General features: G+C 46.5%; 1 protein-coding gene across 6 annotated transcripts in view; it reads right to left on the minus strand.

The window, feature by feature from the left end:
* Nucleotides 1-19,764, minus strand: part of AMOTL1 (angiomotin like 1) — a 142,063-nt gene that overhangs the window by 44,519 nt on the left and 77,780 nt on the right. For all 6 annotated transcript variants that reach the window (XM_057507099.1, XM_057507100.1, XM_036923319.2 and 3 more), the window contains 2 exons: nucleotides 18,355-19,279; nucleotides 5,843-6,134 (listed from right to left, as the gene is read on the minus strand). In XM_057507099.1, coding sequence (XP_057363082.1) covers nucleotides 5,843-6,134; nucleotides 18,355-19,279 — 1,217 coding nt within the window. The remainder of the gene's footprint in view (nucleotides 1-5,842; nucleotides 6,135-18,354; nucleotides 19,280-19,764) is intronic.

Here is a 19,764-nt window from a genome sequence, read left to right on the forward strand (position 1 = left end):
ATGTAAAGGACTAAAGGATTTGTATTTAATCATGTTTAATCACAGAAAACCTCTTTATATGAAGAATTTGAAAGATAATGGAAGTAAAACACTTCTTGTATTACACGAAATCAAAAGCTGTAACTGGGAGAGCCTTTAATCTATGGCATATATAGAGCAATAACATGTAGCTATAACTGTTATGATAGCAGTCTAATACAGTAGTATGCTTTTGAAGTAGCTATCAGTAAATCCCATCACTGTTCTGTAACATAAAGGCAGGAGAAAGGGTAGAGTGCCCATATACATGAGCCTTGGAGAACTGCGGCTACATGTAGGAATCAAGGCAAAGCCCGGCGGTGTGAGAGCACTAGTGCCCCTCACTGGCCACCAAGAGACCTCCCCCGACCAGAAAGCTATGTCACTATGAGCCAGGCACCCCAACTGTCCAGACCAGAAAGTCCCTGCTGAGACCCCTATAAATAATACATATCCTGAAAGATACCTGTTGTACACTTACCATGGGTTGGTGTCAAGGACACAGAAATACGGCACTTTCGGTCTTTAGGAACTCATAGTCGAGAGCAGGCCTGTACCCAGACAAACACATCTACAGTGCAGATGTGGTAAGGGGTGTGGTGGTGTCATGTGATGACAGCCTAGAGATAATGTGCACTTGGTGCACTTTGCAGGGGTTTCTTTTAAAAATTTTTCAGAGAAAATGCCATCAAAAATGAGTCTGGAAGGATGAGCAGGAATTTGCCAAGCAGACAAGCAAAGGCCAAAGGGCTTTGGCAATTCTGGGAAAAAGATGGAGCATGAGGCAAGAACAGAGCCATGAAAGCAAGTGCATGTCTCTGACATGTCAGGCACTCAGGGATGAGAGCAAGGCACAAGTGGCAGGAGCGAGGACCCAAAGGAAGGACTTTACAGGGCAAAGAAGAATTACGGGGACAGAAGGGCCTGGGGGTGGGGGGTTATAAACAGAAGGACAGCATGATCTTATCAGACATAAAACTAAAGACGGGGTAAGGGTGGGGCTAGGGAGGGGAAGCAGAGGAAAAGAAGTCCAGGTAAAAAGCTAATATAAACAGTTCAGCGACAGATGACAAGGGCACAAACTAAGACAACTGAAAGGACAAATTCCGAAGACACTGAAGAGGATGATCAGTAAGTCTTAGTGAGTGGTCTGGACCAGAAGGGAGGAAGAAATCAAAAGCAACCTAGATATTCACAGCTTAGAAGACAGAGTAATAACACTTAACCAAGATAAATATCGTAAGAGAAACAGGTTGACCAAAGAAAGAAAATCAGTGCGACTTTGGAGATGCTGTGTCTGAGGTGCCTGCAAACATCCTGGCCAGGATTTCTAGCTAGCAGAAATCCACCTCCTAGCTAGCAGGTGGAGACACAAGTCTGAAAGCACAAGAGCAGCTGTGCCCTGCATGCAGATGGCAGGTGAAGGCCACCTAGGGAGATCAACAGAAGATGGGAAGACCAAGGATGGGAGCACTAACAGTGCAGGAGCAGGTGGGGCAGAGGAAACCAGTGGTCCCACAGGGGGGAAGCCAAAACCTTACAGCAGGAGGGAGAATGAGGGCGATGCCCCAGAGGTTACGACACAGGGAGCCAAGACCCATCTAAGAAGAGGCCTGTGAAGGGGCTAGACAGCACTGGGCTTCTCCTGAATGGCAGCCAACTAGCGTGGAGCAGACATCAACGCCCCTTTAGGGACCGTGTTATTTGCCCACAGGCCTCCCAATACCACAGCTGGTGCTTCCACGGTCCCCTCATTTCAACAAGGTCTCTCTGTTTCTCCCAAAGGTATCATGAATTGCTGATAATGTGGCAGCAGAGAACAGCATGCCCTGGACCCTATTCATAGGCCTGCCGCAAATTACCCTCCTTCCTTTTAATTTTGTTTTCAAAAGCGAAGGCCCCAAAACATACCACCACTTCTATGCTAACTTCCTCTATAAAAGGTGGCCTGTGTTTTCAGACAGATGGGCATGCCATGCGGACAGTCCCTTCAAGTCCAAAGGGCATCACCCTGTCGCTTTAGGAAGCCGAGAGCAGCATGAACCGTGAGGCATCTGCCATGAGGGCGGCGCTCACGCCTCAAGTCCAGAACAACTGGGAAGCCTTCCTCAGCACAGAACCACAGGAGCTGTTCTACCTGATTTCACAGCGCTTTGGTCTGCTGTGTTCACCTGACTGGAACTCTCATGTGTCTCTGATTTCACTGTCAACTCCTCGAGGGCAGAAAGAACCTCGACAGCCCTAGAATCGTGCCCTGCCCACAACAAAATACTGGTTAATTAATCTTTAAATTTATAACTCCTAAAGACAGGCTCAGGCATTGTTAAACTATACCTGGTCATGGATTCTTTGCTTTCACTAAATTAACTTTACCTCCTATAACAGGATCCGGAAGACAGCACAGTTTACGGTCTCAAATACTAAACAATCAAGAATTGGAATATGGTTATGTAGCTACCAAGAGAGAAAGGGCAAGGGTTTTAGTCCAGGGCAAGGTATTTCCTGTGAGAACTGACAGCTGTCACATAGAGAGGGATTATGTCCTTCAGTGTGGTCAAAGGACAGAACCAGGACTAAATGTAGGAAGCAAAGAGATGCAGGTTTTGATTCAACCTAAGGAAGAATTTTCTAACTACATTTTCCAGAAATATACCTGGTAGTGAGCTTGTCTTCTCTGGAAGCATTCACGTAAAAAAATTAATGACCTCCTGTCAGGGATCTGAAGCAAAGATTCCTAAGGGGTGGAAAATTGGACTAGGATCATTCTAAGAATTTTAAGTTTGAAGCTGTATGATTCCTGATTGCACGTTCCTTGAGCACGCAATTCCTGACTGCACCTTCCTCTTCACTCCAGATCATCTTGATCCCCCTGATGTTTGTTAAAGATGAAGAGAAGGCTGCACAGGCTGGCTTTGATATAAAAACCATCTGGGCTGGCTCAGAGTGTGACTATGATTGTATGCCTTCACAGCTCCCATCCTCCCTTCCAGCCCAGATATCAAAAGGTTCTGAGGCTAGACCGCAAGAGCCCCTGAAATGATAGAATCACTCCCTGTCCCAGAAACAGACCTACAGGCAGTGCAAAGCCCTGAGAAAATCTCAGCAGTTCCAAGCTCTCGATACGCACACAGCTCAGGGATCACAGGACCAAGGAGAGGTCTGCTGTCCAAGCCACAGACTGCCCATTTTGCACCCACTGCAGTTTTGCTAACAAAAGAAAAAGGTCTTCACTAAAGCAAGCTGGGGGTACCCCGTAAATGCTTGGCCCTTTCCCTTCAAATGTCCATCTATGCCCTGACGGCTTCTGAGGCCAACCCACTCAACAGCCCACTGTCTGGTCTTTCTGGCAAGTCTGTCCATTAATGAATTATGTTTCAGGGCAACTGGAAGGAAAGAGAAGCAAAATGAGGGACCAAAAGGAAATACTGAAAAATAACTGCTCTTTCTGGGGGTCCTCAACCATCGCTCCAACACCAGCAGCGATAATCACCACCTTGGGCCTCTCTGGAAACAGGCTCTTCACATCTAGGCTGTGCTTTGGCAGACTCTGAGTTTAGTCTTCATTCCTGCTGTGTTCCTGGCACAGGATGCATAGGCTAAGCCCTGCAATTAAAAATTCATCTATTTTTGGTTCTGTCCTTACAATGAATCTCTGCTTCCAGTGCCATGAGGCGCCCAGATTGGATGTTCCTGCTGGCTCAGGGCAGCTCCACCCAAAGCAGGGTCATCCCTGCAAAGCAGAGAAATAAAGTTGTCATCTCATCTGATAGTCCCATCCCTACACCTGAGGTGTAAGGTGCTGCTGAGGCAACTGGGTAGCGAGGCCAATGCTGACACCTTTCAGGAGCACAAGCCATGCAATGTGATCACAGATTTCATCCACTGCTTCTGTCTCTTGGTCCTAGCTGTTGGGAACACCTTTGGGTCTAATGATAAAGATGGCAAGCATTCATCAAAATCTGTTTTTAAATTGACTATTGCAATTGGGCATGACAGATTAATGAAATGTAGTATTTATGCAACCACTTATATGCTGAAGGGACTGAAGAATTTTTGGGTTCCAGGAGGGAAATAGCTTCTGCTTTGTTTTCTCTTTTTCCAGAAGCCATTGAAATCCTTTGGGCCACACAGTTTAATAACCATCTCTGTGCAGAGAAGTTGAGTCACTGGGAGATTGACTGTGTTCTTCATAATAGAAATGTGTGCCAAAACCAAGAAAGAGATGTATGTTACAAATCAATAAAAAGTATGTGTTAATTATGAGACCTCCCAATTTCTGCACCCTCCATGTAACTGCTCAAAAACATCCATATGAAAAGACCCAGAACCGAACTCTGCCCTTGGTGGGTCTGCATAACTCCTGGACATGCTTTCCACAGGGCTTCATCAGGGAGAAGAAAGAGCTACTTATTTCCCAGAAGTGCTGAGTGGGTCCTTTCCAATATTCATACCTGGAAAGAAGCTGCTCGGGCAGCAGTCAGAGGCAAGTTGAGGCCTGAGCAGCGACTTACAGCCAAGGCCAGGAGACTGTATGTGCATTTCCCAGTGTCCAGGGTGCGACTTAGGGTGGGAGGGAAGCCGCAGTCTCCAGACAGCCTGCTGGTTTCTGCTCTCCTTTTCCCCTCCAATAAAGACAGCAGAGCTCTCTGAGCCAAGTCTGGTCTTGAGTCCCAGGAGCTCCAGACCCTTTCGGTGAAAACTCTGCACCAACATGCTGGGGCAGATTCTGTCTGCAAACATTTGCACCATCAAACCCACTGCTCCCAGCTGCTTACTGCAGCCCTCAGGAAATCAGAGCTCACTACTCTGAAACCCGGCCAGCAAAAAGACCAGGCTTCACCTTAGAGATCAGTACTAAAGAAGAACACTAAATGGGCTAAATGGGCTACCCAGGAGCATTAACTGTCACAGGGAACCAAAGGACAGCATTCCTGTAGTCAGGCAGGGTTTCTGTTCCCACCTTTCTCTTTACAAAAGTCCCTGATTGCCCAGGATGGAGCCAGACACTTAGACTCATAAGATCACTCCTACCATACATGCCTCCTTGCCTCCAAGAGGACACTCGAGTGCCCTGTGGCTCCGGTGCCTAAAACATCTATGACCTTTGCCCCCTCACCTCTTCCATTCTACCCGCCGCATTTCAGAAGCTGATGCACGGGTCATCGTGAAATCACTGCCCACGATGGTTCATTCTTGCTGGATGTCCCGACTGACTTTGGCTCCCAGAATAAAGCCCTAAGAATGAAGGCAGCCGTACATGCTAATAGTCCCACGTAACACCACAGGCTAGAGTTACACAGCATCTCCCCATCACCAGATAAATCACAGGCAAGAGGGGAACACGCAGTAACTCGTGCTCTACCTTCAGCATCGGGACAATGCTGCTCTTGCAGAGAACAGCTATTGGAACAAGTGTGGCGATGACAAGCTCCCGTTTGAGACTCCCAGATTTAACAGACAAACCTTTCTCTTTCAACTCAGTCCTCTGTTTCTCTCAGTGTTCTCTCTTCTACACTGTCTCCCTGGGGAAATGCTACTTCGCCTCTGAGGCTCAGGTCCAGGGCCACCTCGGCGGCACCCACATAGCCCCGTCCATTCTACTGCAGGCATTAGCTTAGGCAACTCTCCTTGGAGGGCTTCCCCCAAGGCAGGCACTGTGTCCTACATATTTCTGTCTTCCTAATGCCCTCCACAGTGCCTGGCATAAAAAGGGATCTAGTTAAATGGTGGCAAGTGAGTCAGTGAATCAACCCACCAGGAGCAGGTAGAGAATTCTGTCCCTTCCAGAGAACCTCCTCCCTCCTTCCCTCGGGAAGTCCCTTACCTTGTGGAGCTTGTCGGCGCTGTCATAGTAGCCCTGAAGTTCCTGGTGAAGCACGCGGTTCTCCTCTGTTAGTATCTCCACCATCTGCTGGGCTCGCTCCACAATCGCGAATGCATCTGGCCCGAGCTGCTGGCTGGGGGAGGCGGCGGGCGGGGGCTGTGCCACCGCCAGGGTCACGGGAAGCGGCAGCGGCAGGGACACGGAGTGCAGCGGCCCGCTGGCCGAGGAGTTCTGGGAGGACATCGGGCAGTGCTGCTGCACTGTCGACGGGAAAGGAAGCTGGCATGGGCGGCTGCAAGGGAACGAGACCAGGATGAGACCCCAGGGAAATGACGGGGGAGGAAGGCGGCCCAAGAGAGCACTGCAGATGGCCTCCACATCCGGAGATCATCGGCGCCCTTGCCAGTGCTGGGTTGAGCACAGGTTCAGCCCTTCCTTCCACGGGTGTTTAATGCATTCTCCCTCTGCGTCGGCACTGTTCTGGGCACCGCGGGCACAGCGAACACGACAGACCAGGTCCCTGCTCTCATGAACCTTACATTCTCGGGGAGCCAGACAGGCAAGTGTCAAACAAGAAACCATCAGAGCCAGGCTTGCAAAGTAACAAGTACTCCCTGCACATGACAGCCGGGTGACGGGGCAGTGGATGGCTGAGCGCCTGGTTCACACTGAGGGGTCAGCGAAAGAGCCTCTGAGAAGCAGATGCATGACTTGCAGTCTGGATGGCACACATGAAGGAACCAGCGGTTGTGGGAAGGAGGGGGTAATGAAGAGAGGAGAGGAGTATTCCAAGCAGGGGAATGACTAGTGCCCAGGGCCCATCAAGTAGGAGCAAGCGAGCTGATACAAAGCACAGCCACAAAAGCAGTACAAGGAAGACGAGAGGGACCAGCAAGGGCCTTTGTAAGCCAGGCCCAGCCCTTCCCTCAGGGGCAAATGGAGACAGGGGAGAAGCTACCTTTATTCTGAGAGGTGTGGAGAGAAAAGCATGCCAGGGGCAAGAATGGACGGCAGGTGCCCAGTGAGGTCAGCTGGGTATGGTTTAGGTGAGAACTGAGGAAGGCTCACAGGTAGCAGCAGCAGAGGAGAAACAATGGGTGGAATGGGGATGCTCTGTGTATATCATGGATGGGGACAGAGAAAGCAGGGGGAAAAAAAAGATGACTCTTAGACTATGGGCTGTAACACAAATGGGCAGGAGTATCATTTAATGAAATTGCAAAGTCCTGGGGAAGCAACTGAGATTTTTGTGTTTGGATTTGCTGCAGTGCAGAGATCCAGGACTCAAAAGTCTGACTTTAGCCATAACAAGAACACAGAGAGGTGGCCCTTGATGGTTCAGTGTCTGGGGACCAGATGAATTTCCATCTCCCATCTCATTCCCTCACTGTTCTGTTAATCTGTTTCATAAGAATCACTGTATTTTCTTTCTGCCTAGACCAAGGGCTCCTCAACAACTCTAACAGTTACCCGGCAAAGACAGTCTAGACCAGTCCTCCAACCATGGCTGTCTCTCTTCTGCAGAGACTTGGGAAAATTAATTTTCTTGTGAGTCTCTCAACCTTTAGGTCTCAATCTGAGAACTGGGGTGCAACGAATTATCAGCAACCCCAAATTATCAACATTTTGTATCAATGGGCTGAGTCCTCTGGACATCCAGCCACTTCTAGTCTAGTCTGTCACCTCCTGTTACTTGTACCCACCATAGCCAAAGCTCTCAGGGCTATCTACATCTTTCCCGGAAGGTCACCTGGCTTCATATTTTCCTCTTCAGTATGCTTGTTGGAATGTTTTTGGACCCTGTCAGCCTCTGAATCTCTCATTTTGTAAGTGTTTCCTACAGCCAGGAATTCTCTGAATGCAGACTTTCTGGCAGCTAAATGTCAAACTCTAGAAGAAAACTTGACAAGGTTCACCTCAGCCCTCCCTACGTGGCTATGCAGACATTCATAAAGATGACTCGGAATAAACGCAGCAGATCATAACAGAGGCCTTGCTTTGGTAACATCAGAGTGCTCCACCTAGAATCAGGAGCTATTTCCCAGCTGGACTTTCATATGCCGTCGATCTAGGGGCCCTTTCCATTTCATGTTAAAATAGCTGGGGTCTAAATTCCCCAAGACAGGGTGGGCAGCCATGGAGCTCAATGTGATTCTTCATTCCTTCCATGAGTTTCACCTTCCAGCTGTCCTCAGATTTCAGAAAGGAATGCAGTCACTGGGGAGATGTAAGCCCTCTCTCCTCCCTCCTTCTCCACACCTATTATTACATAACTATCTGGTCATCTCTTCAGAAAGAAAATGTTTCTGCATTCTGATTATTTTGTGTGCCCTCCACATTGAGGTGTGTGTGAATACGTGTCACCCTGTGCATATGAGGAGGTCTGAGTGCATGAGGTCCAGATCCATCTTGAGTCAGTGCCTCTGAGTGCCATTCACAGCGCCCTGCTTTCAGCCCAGATTACAGGAACTCCTATCAGGCTTGGGCCCAGATAACCACAGATCTATTACTGCATTCCTGCAGGCTGGCTACATCCTATAGTGCATTTCTCATGAAAAGAGGTTACCCTGGCAAGAGGCAAAATACCACAAAATTACACTGCCTTGATTCCAAGGCAGATGCCCCTTCCCACCTCCTAAGTGCCCCTTCCCACCTCATCCAGTGCAAGAGATGGGCACGGGGCGCCACTCCCTGGAGGGAGGGTAAGATGGGCCTGCGGCCCTGCTCTCTGAAGCATCATGGTGGCCTTTGCTCAGGCTGCTTCAGGGCTAGGGTTTCTCTCTTTTTTCACATACACTGAACTCTGAGATTTGGAATTCACTTGTGGTCAACAATGTGCTTATCTTCTCAGCCATCTTCTAATGTTATATGTCAAAAAGGAAGTGTTTTCTTAATGCAGCCTAAGTCATCCATGATGGTGACTAGTTACCTGCACAGCACGGGAAAGACTGTTTGCCAAGTTTAACGGACAGGAAAGAATGGGCTTTTTCAAAATGGGAAGTGTTCTATTAAACAGAGACCACTGGCCTCACAAATATCTCAGTTACACATTCGGTAAACACCACATAACAGTGGATGACGTGCAGGCTGAAGAGCCGACCTCTATTCCGTGGCTCCACTACTCAGTCAGCTCAAGTTGGTGGTGCAAAGATCTGCAGAAGGCAGATCTGGGCCTAGTGGAGAGAAGGGGAAAGGCCGGGAAAAAACCAGAAAATGTCACACAAGCTCCTATCACTGCTATGCAACGACCTATCCTCAGTTCCAAAGATAATGCTACTGATCAGCCACCATGAGGATAAACACTTTCTAATAATGGGAACACAAAGAGAAGGGAAAAGGGGGGTAGGGACCAACATTTATTGAGAAACTACCTGGGAACTGAATTCTATGCTGTAACTATCTGTCTGTGAGCTTGTATCTGAAGTCAGCTAGCATATCTGACATCCTGTGTCTTGGTTTCCTGGGACCATATGTCACTTCGCTCATTGTTAAAGGACTTAAGGAGTTTGTATGTGTAAAGCCTGGAACACAGGGAACACTGGGCAAAAGTTATCTATTATCACCATTATTGTAACTTTTATCATCTGTATCTCACAGCCCCTAATGCAGAGCCTAGCACTGAGCGAGACATTCGTGAGAAGTCCAAATTTTTTTCTGTTATGACTAACATGTATTGAGCCCTTTTAACATTCCAAGCACTGTGGTAGGCATACATCATCGCATACATCATCTCATTTTGACCTTTATAAATGCCTTATAAAATAGATATCATTGTCAGTCTATTCAGGTGAGAAAAACTAGGCAGAGGATAGTAATTTGCAAAATACAATAGATTTAAGAGGAATATAAAGGAGATTTAAGCCTAGGCTTTTTGATTCCAGGGTCCATGCAGTTCACTGTTTCCCTACATTGGTAGAAGCAGGAGGGCAGGCAGCCACCCTGTGGGCCCCTGCTCCTGGGTTCCTGGGACCCAGTCTGAGCCACCACCACATCCATGATTCACAGCCTGGTGCAAAAGCATCAGAACTTTCTGCAGCCTCAAGTGGCTTCAAGCAGAAGCAAGAAAGCTAGGAAACTGCCTCTGAGTTGTTCTCTGATGGTTACTTACATTTGGCATTATCACCTTTCGCAGGTTAATATCTTGTCTGCAGAAGTATTTGACAACCACCTATTGAGGGTCTACACATGTGCTGAGCACCACATTTCAAAGGCTTGCTGAATCCTCACAAAAAGAAAAGCAATCTTTCACCAAAAGGTCCTGCTCCTTTCTCAAGAAACTGAAGGAGGCTTGGGACACTGCAGAAAGGGACCCTTTGCCATCTGCCACCAAACCAACCAGTTACTTAAATATGTCTGAGCAAGCTGAAAAAGCCTCTTCTGCCCAGGTCCACAGTGAGGTACTGAAACAAGAATCATAGCATTCAAAGAGCCACATCCAAATAAGGGTCATAGAGGAAGCCTGCAGGCTGTCCTCCACAGCGGATGGCACGGACCACGCTCTGCATAGCCTGACCCAGAACTTGCATCTGTTTCTTTCCTCTGAACTTACAATCGTGCCTGAATCACTCCTGACAACCCATCACCTCTGCATTTGTCATGATTTTTGTTCTCTTGAATTTTTACTTAAATGTAATATTACTCAATTCTTCATACACATGTCTTTTCTAATTATTAGCATGCATGATTTTTGAGGGTAGAAAATTATGACCTGTACTAAGTTAGACCCAATAAACTTCTGTCAATTGATTTGGACCTTCAGGCCAAGAGCAAGTTAGGAAAGCATATATGCTTGACGGGTTTTCCAAGCATGGCTAAACCTTCAACACTGTACCATTAAGGAAGAGGCCTCTGGTATTTAGATTTGCTCTGGAGAATACAGGTAGAATCTCAGATCGTGGTGTTGCCAATATAATAATATAGCCCCATGTCACTGCCCTTCCTCTCATGTATCTGAGGTCACAAAACATAGCTCAAAATTGGAGTGATGATGTTATTTGGACTGCAAAACAAAGCATTGGTTACATCTGATCCACAGTCCATTTGCTCTTCTCTGCATACAACAATCCATCATAAATAAGCTTATTTAAGCATAGGCATCTGCATTGTACCTGTATGTAAATGTGCCATGAGTAGCACTTTACCTCCATGCTTTAGTCTTAATGCTCACAAGTTAGGGCAGTCGTTGCCCACATGCCATATATCAGTACCCTACTTCTACATAAGCAAACTAAGGCTCAGAGGATTCACACACCAGAGATCCCACAGTCTTTACAAAGCAAAAAATGGGCTTTGAACCAGGGACTTTGAACCCACCATACTTCCACCCACCAGGGTTTTCTCCCTGTACTGGTACAGGAGGGCACTGTTCCTTCATATGAGGCCTCTTTTTTCTAGTTCTTCTTTCCGAGCACATAATTATGGACAAGTTTTTAACTTCTTCTTCACCTTTAAATGGTGACAATAATAGAATCGACCTCAGTGTTATTGTGAGAATTAAATGTGATAATGAATAGAAAGTATTGCACACAGTGTCTCTCTTTGAGAAAGTACTTAGTAACTGTTTGCCTGGTATTATCACACGTTGCTAATGGCTGTTAGGAATAAGGTAAGAAAGACCGCTCGTGGGTGTCCCTTCCCCCCTCAAACACTGTGTGGTCAGAATCACAGTCCCTAACTCTAAAGCCTCAATGGGAAACCAAAGCATACTCCAGCACACAGAATCTTCCACTTCCGGAAGGACCTGTGACATAAAATCACAGTGACTATCTTCAGGTGAAGAGATTATGGATTTTTTTCTACTCCTCATATTTTTATGTTCCTAATTTCTACAGTGAACATGTATAGCTATTTAAAACAAAATTCATTATCTAAGTAATACATGTACATTATAGAAAAATTCAAAACTAAAGATAAGCAAAAAATCAGCATTGGTATTCTAATAATCAGAGAAAGTAAACAAAGTGAAATAAAAGAATTAAAAAATGAAATGAAATAATAAAGGGCTTTTCTGGCTGTGAACTTCGACTTCTTTCATTCAGTAAAAATACCTCATATTTACCTAGAGCTTTCCAACTTACAGTATTTTCTTATAGTTTTCAGACTCTTAAAGCAACATTAGTGAAACCCTGGAGTGTTTGACAATGGTTTTCTCTGGGTAATGAGACTGCAGGTAATTTCTGTTTTCCTTCTTTTTCTGTTTTTGGAGAGGATGGGAAGTGAAAGTCATTTTATTTCTAAATTTTCTAAAATCTACATGTTTTATTTATGTCAGGAAAAAAAAACAGCTGTAACAAATTGCACAAAAGGAAACTGAGGCTCAGAGAACCTACACACTTCGTTACAAAGTAGAATAGGCAGAACTCAAAACTTCTAAAATCTTTTCCCAAATCCACAGCCTTCCCACCTGGACCCCTGTGGCTGTGCAGATATCCTAAGACTGGTAAATGTTCAAATTAAGACTCAACTCCAGGTAAACTAGGACCAAAACTATTGCTATACAGGATGGATATAGATAATCCTCTTGTTTGGAGAAATCGCTCATTTAACAGCTGGGATTGTGTTAGATTTCCTGAGAAAGTAACCTAAACTTGACCCTAGACTTCTGAAATTCCCATACTACAGAGCTGTTTCCCAGGATAAACAGGGCATTTCACTCAGTTCATCCAGCCATAATTCAGCTTAAAAATTGCAAAAACTCCCAAGTTCTAATGCTGATATTCAAAACACATGTTCAGCTGTTGGAACTCAAATAGGTTCCATGGCCTCATTTTTGTTCGGGGCAATGCATATTATTTAATCCAATAGCCTTGGGTCTGCCTTACCTTTTTGGTCTCACATAGCAATTCATTTTCTTAACTGTATAAACTGCAAATCACCACTGTGGAAACACACTCCAAAATTTCTCCTTCCTCCTCCAGGCATTTCCAACTCAAGAGTAAGATGAGGCCACCAAACATTCTTTCTCGTAATAAGGCACATTCCAAATATCAAGCCCACCAAGGGTCAGGCCTGCTCTTTAGCATACATCTTTATCTTTATGCTTGTTCATGTTTTAAGCTCCACTGTAGCTGCGCAGCTGGACCAACGCGGGCTTCTAGAGGACAGGCGTTGTCGCGCTTTAATTTGCCACATGTGCTCCTGGGCTGTGTTCCCCTTTGCCCCACCCTCGTCCCTGCACTGTCATTTGTCATGTTCCCAGAGAATGTCAACAACTTTGACTCTGTCCTAAATAAAACCAAGCCATGAGGTTTTTCTTGGGGAAAATGCACAGTGTGCTTTTTTTTTTTTTAAAGGAAAATATGAGCAATTTAGATGACCAGTCACACCACAGGTTCCCTCCATTAGTGCAGGAAACTGCAAACTCTCTGAGAAGGGTGGTGGTGGTGATGGCTGGTCTGCAAAGAAAAGTGAGCGTGTATGCTCGGTGGAAGGAGACCCACAGAACCTCTGGCTCTGACATCCTCTTACAAGACATTTTCATCAGCCTAGGACAGTTCATGCTGTCTATCTACATACTAAAAATCAAGTTAATCCCTTCATAGATGAATATAAAATTAATGGACAGATACCACTCTTCTCTCTGCTCCTGGGAAGCTAGTACATCAAGCCCTCTATACTAAGCAGGGAAGATTTAGCCAAGATAAAGGGCAAAAAAGGCAATAGGCAGGTGGAAAGAGAGGGTTCTTTTCACTGACAGGAGTTAGTCTTTTTCCAAACTGATGCTGCCTGAAACATAAAAATTAGTCTTTAAAACAGGACTTATCATCTTCCATAACAGTCACATTCTGCTAAACATAGGAAAAGGCAAACCGGCATGCCCCAGCCCCACCTCCAAATGAAAGCCACCAGAGAGACAGGCTAGACCTCACACAATCAGCCAGGTTAAGCCTGCTCCTAAGTTTTCCAAGATAATCTGGAGAGAAAGGGGATCTGGGGCACCACCTTCCTCCTGGAGCCTGGAATACTTCACCAGTATTCTGGTCTTCCTTTAGAAACCAGGCAGGCAAGCATGAACTGGACATCAGGCGTGACATATAGATCTGATTAGAAATTTACCAGATAAGTAATGCCAAATAAAAACTCAAATCTCTGCTTCCATTGCAACATGCTGCGGTCAAGTGTTGACACTCGCGGGAGATGCAGTGTTGGGCAGAGGTCCAGGTGTGCACACCAGCTCCAGCACTTTCAGGCTGGTGCCTGTGACTAAGCTACTATAACCTCTCTCTCTAAGCCTAAGCCTTTATCATACCATAAAATGAGGATATTAATAGTACCCATCCCTTACAACTACTCAGAAGATTAAGGAGGATAACCCACACAAAGTGTCCAGCACACAAGTAGGCACAAAACAGCTTATTAGCCCTACTGTTACCACCACCGCCTCTGCTCCACTGTTACCTGCTAAGGGTGGAGATGGAGTTGTAAAAACTGGAATATCAGAATAAGGGTTAGAGAAAATAGGTTTTCGTTTACCCTGAATCCATTAAGATACATAGATCATATAACAAAAAACACAAAGAATCAGTTTTCAAGATCAAGTGAATTCAACTCATAAAACATACCCACCAAAAATAACCTACCTTTTATTTGCAAATTAAAATAAGAAGTTAATACTATTTGCCTATTAAATCAGCAAAGTTTGTGTAATTATTCTGACTATGTTTTGATCAAAATGCAGTGAAAAAGGCAGTGTAATATTTTCACAAAGTTACCTGGTATCAGAAATCATGAAATGTTCACTGCAATTTACCCAATAATTTCATTTCTAAATACTGATTCCTAATGAAGTAAGTCAAAACTATGGAAAATTTGACATGCTTGATGATGTTTACTACATCATTTAAAAGAAAATGATCTAAATCATACGTTATGAAATATCATACAGCAATAAAAAGGATGGTTAGGAAAACAATGTAGAAAAAAGTTTGTGATACAATAAGATCTTTAAAAAGCTAAGGTAATACACTGAATATAATCTATGATTAGACTGTATTAGATTTGACTCTATCCTTAGAACTTCATAGACTATCAGTAATTAAATAGAATATATGAAAAAAATCTTGCATAGGAAACATGTTAACAATGGTTGTCTTAAGAAAGTTGGATATTTTTAAGTAATTTTTTAGCATCTTTAGTTTCCATTTTTGGAAACATGGACAGATTTCTTTGGGAAACAAACAAGCATTTGACTAATGTACTCCAAACTGCTTTGATACGCATCAGGCTGCCCAGTGGTATTCAGCCACGCATTCACTTCCATTAACAGTACAGGCTAAAGAAGCCAAGTCACTTATGCAAGTGCTTTGTTTCCACAAGGCATGTCAGAATTAACAGCCAAATGCTTTTTTTTTTAAAAGCACAATTCTGCACAACACCCTGTTCAATTCTCACCTCGTCCTCATCTACATCCATTTCCATTTTCACGCTGAAGGAAAAGGATGACGGGGCAGGAACAAAACCAGAGCCTGCACCCAGGCTGGCTAAGGTGCCCATCGGCCACTTCAGGTAGGAGGTGGCTGCCTTAGTGTCCTGCAGCCTCAGCAGTTCTCCCACAGTAAGGGCCAAGGCGGTGCTAGTGAACTGGGCCTTGACTGTGGCCTCTCCATGGGGTCGCCCCGGAAAGGAGCCTCAGGTGCTTACCGTAACCCAGCACACCTCTCCGTCTTCAGCAGATCAGGGCAGGGAGGAGAATGTGTAAGCCAGGATGAGTCAGTAATGAACACAAGAACTTCAAGTTCTTACTCCTCTTCTCACAAGCTCTGGGCCCTGTCTCGCCTGTCTCTCTGGACCTTTCTGTCTCACAACAAAAAGTAGTGAAGTCTCAACAAATTAACAGGTTGGCCCAAACCACTGAATATTCACAACATACAGCGCATTTTACTACACCCACGGCCAGTGATCTCAGTCAGAGGCCTCTCCTCCTCGGTCCAGGAGTCTAGGATGTACTGAGCCAACAGCCTGCAGCTTCCTAAACCATCACTGTTCATAACTGACAGATAACCTTGGAACACAAGAGAAGAGGTCAGTGAATTTAAAAGGATCCCTGTTCATCTCCTGGGTCAAAGAGAATTTGACCACACACACTGTTTCAAACCCAACTTCTGGAGCTCAGGCCACGCTGAATGAGTCTGAAGCCACGCTGATTCAGAGGCAACTTGGTTCACTCTGCCAGGCAAGGGTTGTGCTTGCTGGAGTCACGCTGGCGAGCTGCGGCCAGGCGCACAAAGGGGCCTTGTAGCTCTGCGGCCCAGTCTCAATAGCTTGTCTGTTACGTCTTCTGGGACATTCTGATGTGTCATGTCAATCTAGCTGCCAAGCATGGCAGTCAGCTCAAATCCCTCATACATTTCTTCCCTTTTTTTTTGACATCATAACTTTGAGACAAATGGCACTTCCCACAAAAAAACGGGTAGACATCCAAGAAGCGCTTCCGTCCTTCCCTCATCATGCCTCCCACCTCACAGCACACCTGCTGCCGAGTGATGAAAAGAAAAGGATCCACCTTCTGCATTGCTGTTCAACAAACAGTAAAGTCAGAGAGAAGGAAGGAAACTTCGCTGGGGGATATTTTCACCTCCTACCAAGCTCTAGAGGCCGAGTTATATTTAGGAAAAATGGTGAAATATCACAAACCAAACTCTGACATGATTCTGGGTTATAAGCATCATGGATTATTTTAAACAACTCTGGCAAATCAATGCGATGCACAAACCATAGACATCCAGACTTCTCTTTCCTCTTCAAGCCTCATAGTTTTTAGGTTTGAATCTCTCCTTTGGCTTATGGAACTATAAGAGGGTAACAAGAAGAGCCCACCAGACCTCATCCCGGGTTCACCGGGGAAAGTGTCAGTCTTAGGAACACTGAGCTCTGCCGGCCACCAGCGGTGTGAGTCGGCGCACTGCACCACAGCTGGCGCCCCAACCTAAAGCAGGGAAATGTGCCAGCGGCTGGGCAGCAAGTGGCAGGTCAGCCAGTGCCCTCTCTGCCAAGGCCCAGTCACTCCCTTTTCAGAAGATGTACAGCCAAGGTATTCCCTGCATGCAGACACTGAGGTCCCAAGAGTCAGTCAAATTAGAAACACAAAATTAAAGCCATTTGTGAGAATGAAAACATATCCAATAATAGGCAGTGGCCCCTTGTCTTCTCTTCTCATGCTCCATGCTCTCCCTAAGCATGCTGGGCAACATCTAAACACTAGCACTTCCCGAATTTGCATTTTCAGACCCAATTTCTCTCTTGAGAAGTTGATTTCAGTTGTTCCTTAACTTCTGCATCTAATCAATCATTAAATCCTGTCCGTTTTATTTCTCTGCCTCTCTGGGCATACAGTGCTTCCCCATACCTATGGCCTCAAACCTAGGCCATGCTCACCACTTCTTATCCAGACTATTGAAACTGTCCCTGAAGGTCCAAATGGCCTCCAGTCTTCCCTTCCTCTACTTCATCCTTCACTGAACTCAACCTGTTACATACCAACACCATCTCTACTTAGAAACACTGGTCTTCCTTGACTGCTTTGGAAAATTTCTCAACTCCTTAGCATGACTCTCAAAGATCTTCACCAACAGGTCTCAACTTCCCTGTCCAAAGCCATCTTCTGCCACTTCTTACCACACTGCAGCTCATTCTAGACAAAACCTCCTCACTTTTTCATCTGAGAAAATGGTACACCCCCTGCATGGACCTCCTGCTACTTCATCTGCCCTACAACTCTTACTCATACTTCAAGGCCCAGCTCAAATGTCCCCTCCTCTGGGACACTATCCCCAGTTCCTTCGGTTGTGAGTTGCGCCATCCTCTCCCTAGCGTGCTCTCATCCTACAGCAGGCTGCTCCACAATGACCTGCTCAGACACAGGTTTCCCCCGAAACAGTGCTGTCAGGTCCTGGAGGCCCCGTCCGTGGCCCTGAACCTGCTACAAGGCTGCACAGACACCCATCGGTAAGTGCTGACTCACCTCCGTCAGTCATTTGGGAGAGGAGCTGGTCATTGGAGGGAGGTGATTTTGCGAAGGTACCTGACTGAGCCTAGCTCCAGCTGCCTCAGACGTATGTACTTGTGGAAACATATTACTATCTCTCCAGGCTTTAATCTCTCATCTGTTGAATAAGGGGATGGGATTATATGATTTCTCTGTTCAAGGCATCCAGACTACATTTTCCTTTAAAATCTACAATGAAGGAAGACTCCATAAAACCCCAGAGTAATAATAGGTTCCAGGAGTTTGGACACTCTCCACAAAGCCAGCCAAGAAAACCGCTGCTTTGCCTAGCAGGGAGGCAGAGCCCCAGGGACAGCCGACAGCGGAGGTGCCTACCCTACACTCAGAAATCCCTAACTGCTCTCTGTTCTGTTTCACTCAACATATTTTGGCCCAAAGTCGGCTTATTAAATATTATGCATGAGAAGAAAAACCCAGTGACAAAAACCTAATGCCTTGAAAACAAGTGCTAGAAACACGACCGTTGTATTTTGAAAAGCCGAGTTAAGCCTCCAGGCTTGGTAATCACCTTGTTACCCCATACTCTGGGGGCGGCTGGTACCTCAGGACGGCCACTTCCGTTCTCGCAGGCTGAGGGGCAGGGTAAGGCTTGACCATCTCGTGGAGCATCCCAGGGTGCTGGTCGCTGTAGAAAAGTCCGTGCTCCTGGGTCTTGCTAACCGGGGACATCATTTGCTTGGTCTTGAAGGGGTACTCGGGTGGAGGACCCCGGGGGTCCAGTACTTTGCCTGCAGGCTGGGCTGGGCAGGGTCCCCCTCCTGCCTTGAACCCCTTTCCGTTCCCTGAGCCGGGGAGGTGCTGCTTGGCACCATTCCGCTCCAGTGACAGCTGCATGATTCTCTCGCTGAGAGAGCGGACGTGGCCCTGTTTCAGTTCCTTGAGCGCCTCGTCTTTGTGCGCCTGTCCACTATTGGCACGGCTCACCGTGGGCCTCCCCTCGGTCCGCGACTTCTGACTGGCGCCCCCGGCCATGTAGTGACCGTGGCCCCCGGCCCCCGGCTGCTGCGGCTGCTGCGGCTGCTGGCCCCTGAAGAACTGAGACTGCGCCTTGGCCTCCTCGTACGTGGGCAGTTCCTCGTTGTTCTGCTGGGGCTGCGCCGCCCGGACCTGTTTCTCCATCACCGTGTTGTCCACCTGGTGTTCTTGACCCTGCGGTTCCTGGCGTGCCGACTGGTAGACCATTTGTGGGTCTTCTTGAGTGAGGTTTTCCGTGGAAGAAAAGTTGTTTGTAGGGTGGGCTGGTCCTGCACTCCCTGTGGCCTGGTGCTGAATGGCCAGCAAGTTCATGTTCTCGGTCGGGGTGCCATACCGCAGTTGTTCCTGGATCAGCCGCTGCAATACTGTTCCAGCTGCTGCATCCTCGGAACCTCTCATTTCCACCTCTGAGACCCTCAGGAAGCTCGGGGAGTGGAAGTTACAAAGAGGATCCTCAGCTAAAAGGTAAACATAAGAGGAAATACATCAGGCTGTTCCACAGGAATACAGGTCTGTACATTCATGGTGAATAACGGACATTCTAACTACAGCAGCATTTAAAGACAAGATTTCAAATGTACCACCACCCCCGTTTACCTTGCAGTTTTTCATGGAACGGTTTCTCTGACTTTAAGTGTCTCTGCTATTCCCTCACCTCCTGCTTCCTCCAGGATCTCACCCATTCCCTCTCCCCTCCTCTCCCCAGTGGCCCCTTCTCTTCCTCATATAAATATGCTATGACTTCCATTAAAAAATAATTTCCATTAAAAAGGAAAGCCAAAACTCAAACAAAAAGAAACCACCTCTTCCTGGCCTTATCCTAGGCCTCTAACTGCCCCTGTGCACCTCCCCTCCCCTTCTCTTCTAAGGGTCCTCAGTAAGCCCTCTACACTTTCTGTCTGCACCTCCCAAATGCTCTGTCCCCTGCCTTCCCTACACTTTC

This window comes from Manis pentadactyla, chromosome 9 (genome assembly GCF_030020395.1).
Source record: "Manis pentadactyla isolate mManPen7 chromosome 9, mManPen7.hap1, whole genome shotgun sequence".
NCBI lineage: Eukaryota > Metazoa > Chordata > Mammalia > Pholidota > Manidae > Manis > Manis pentadactyla.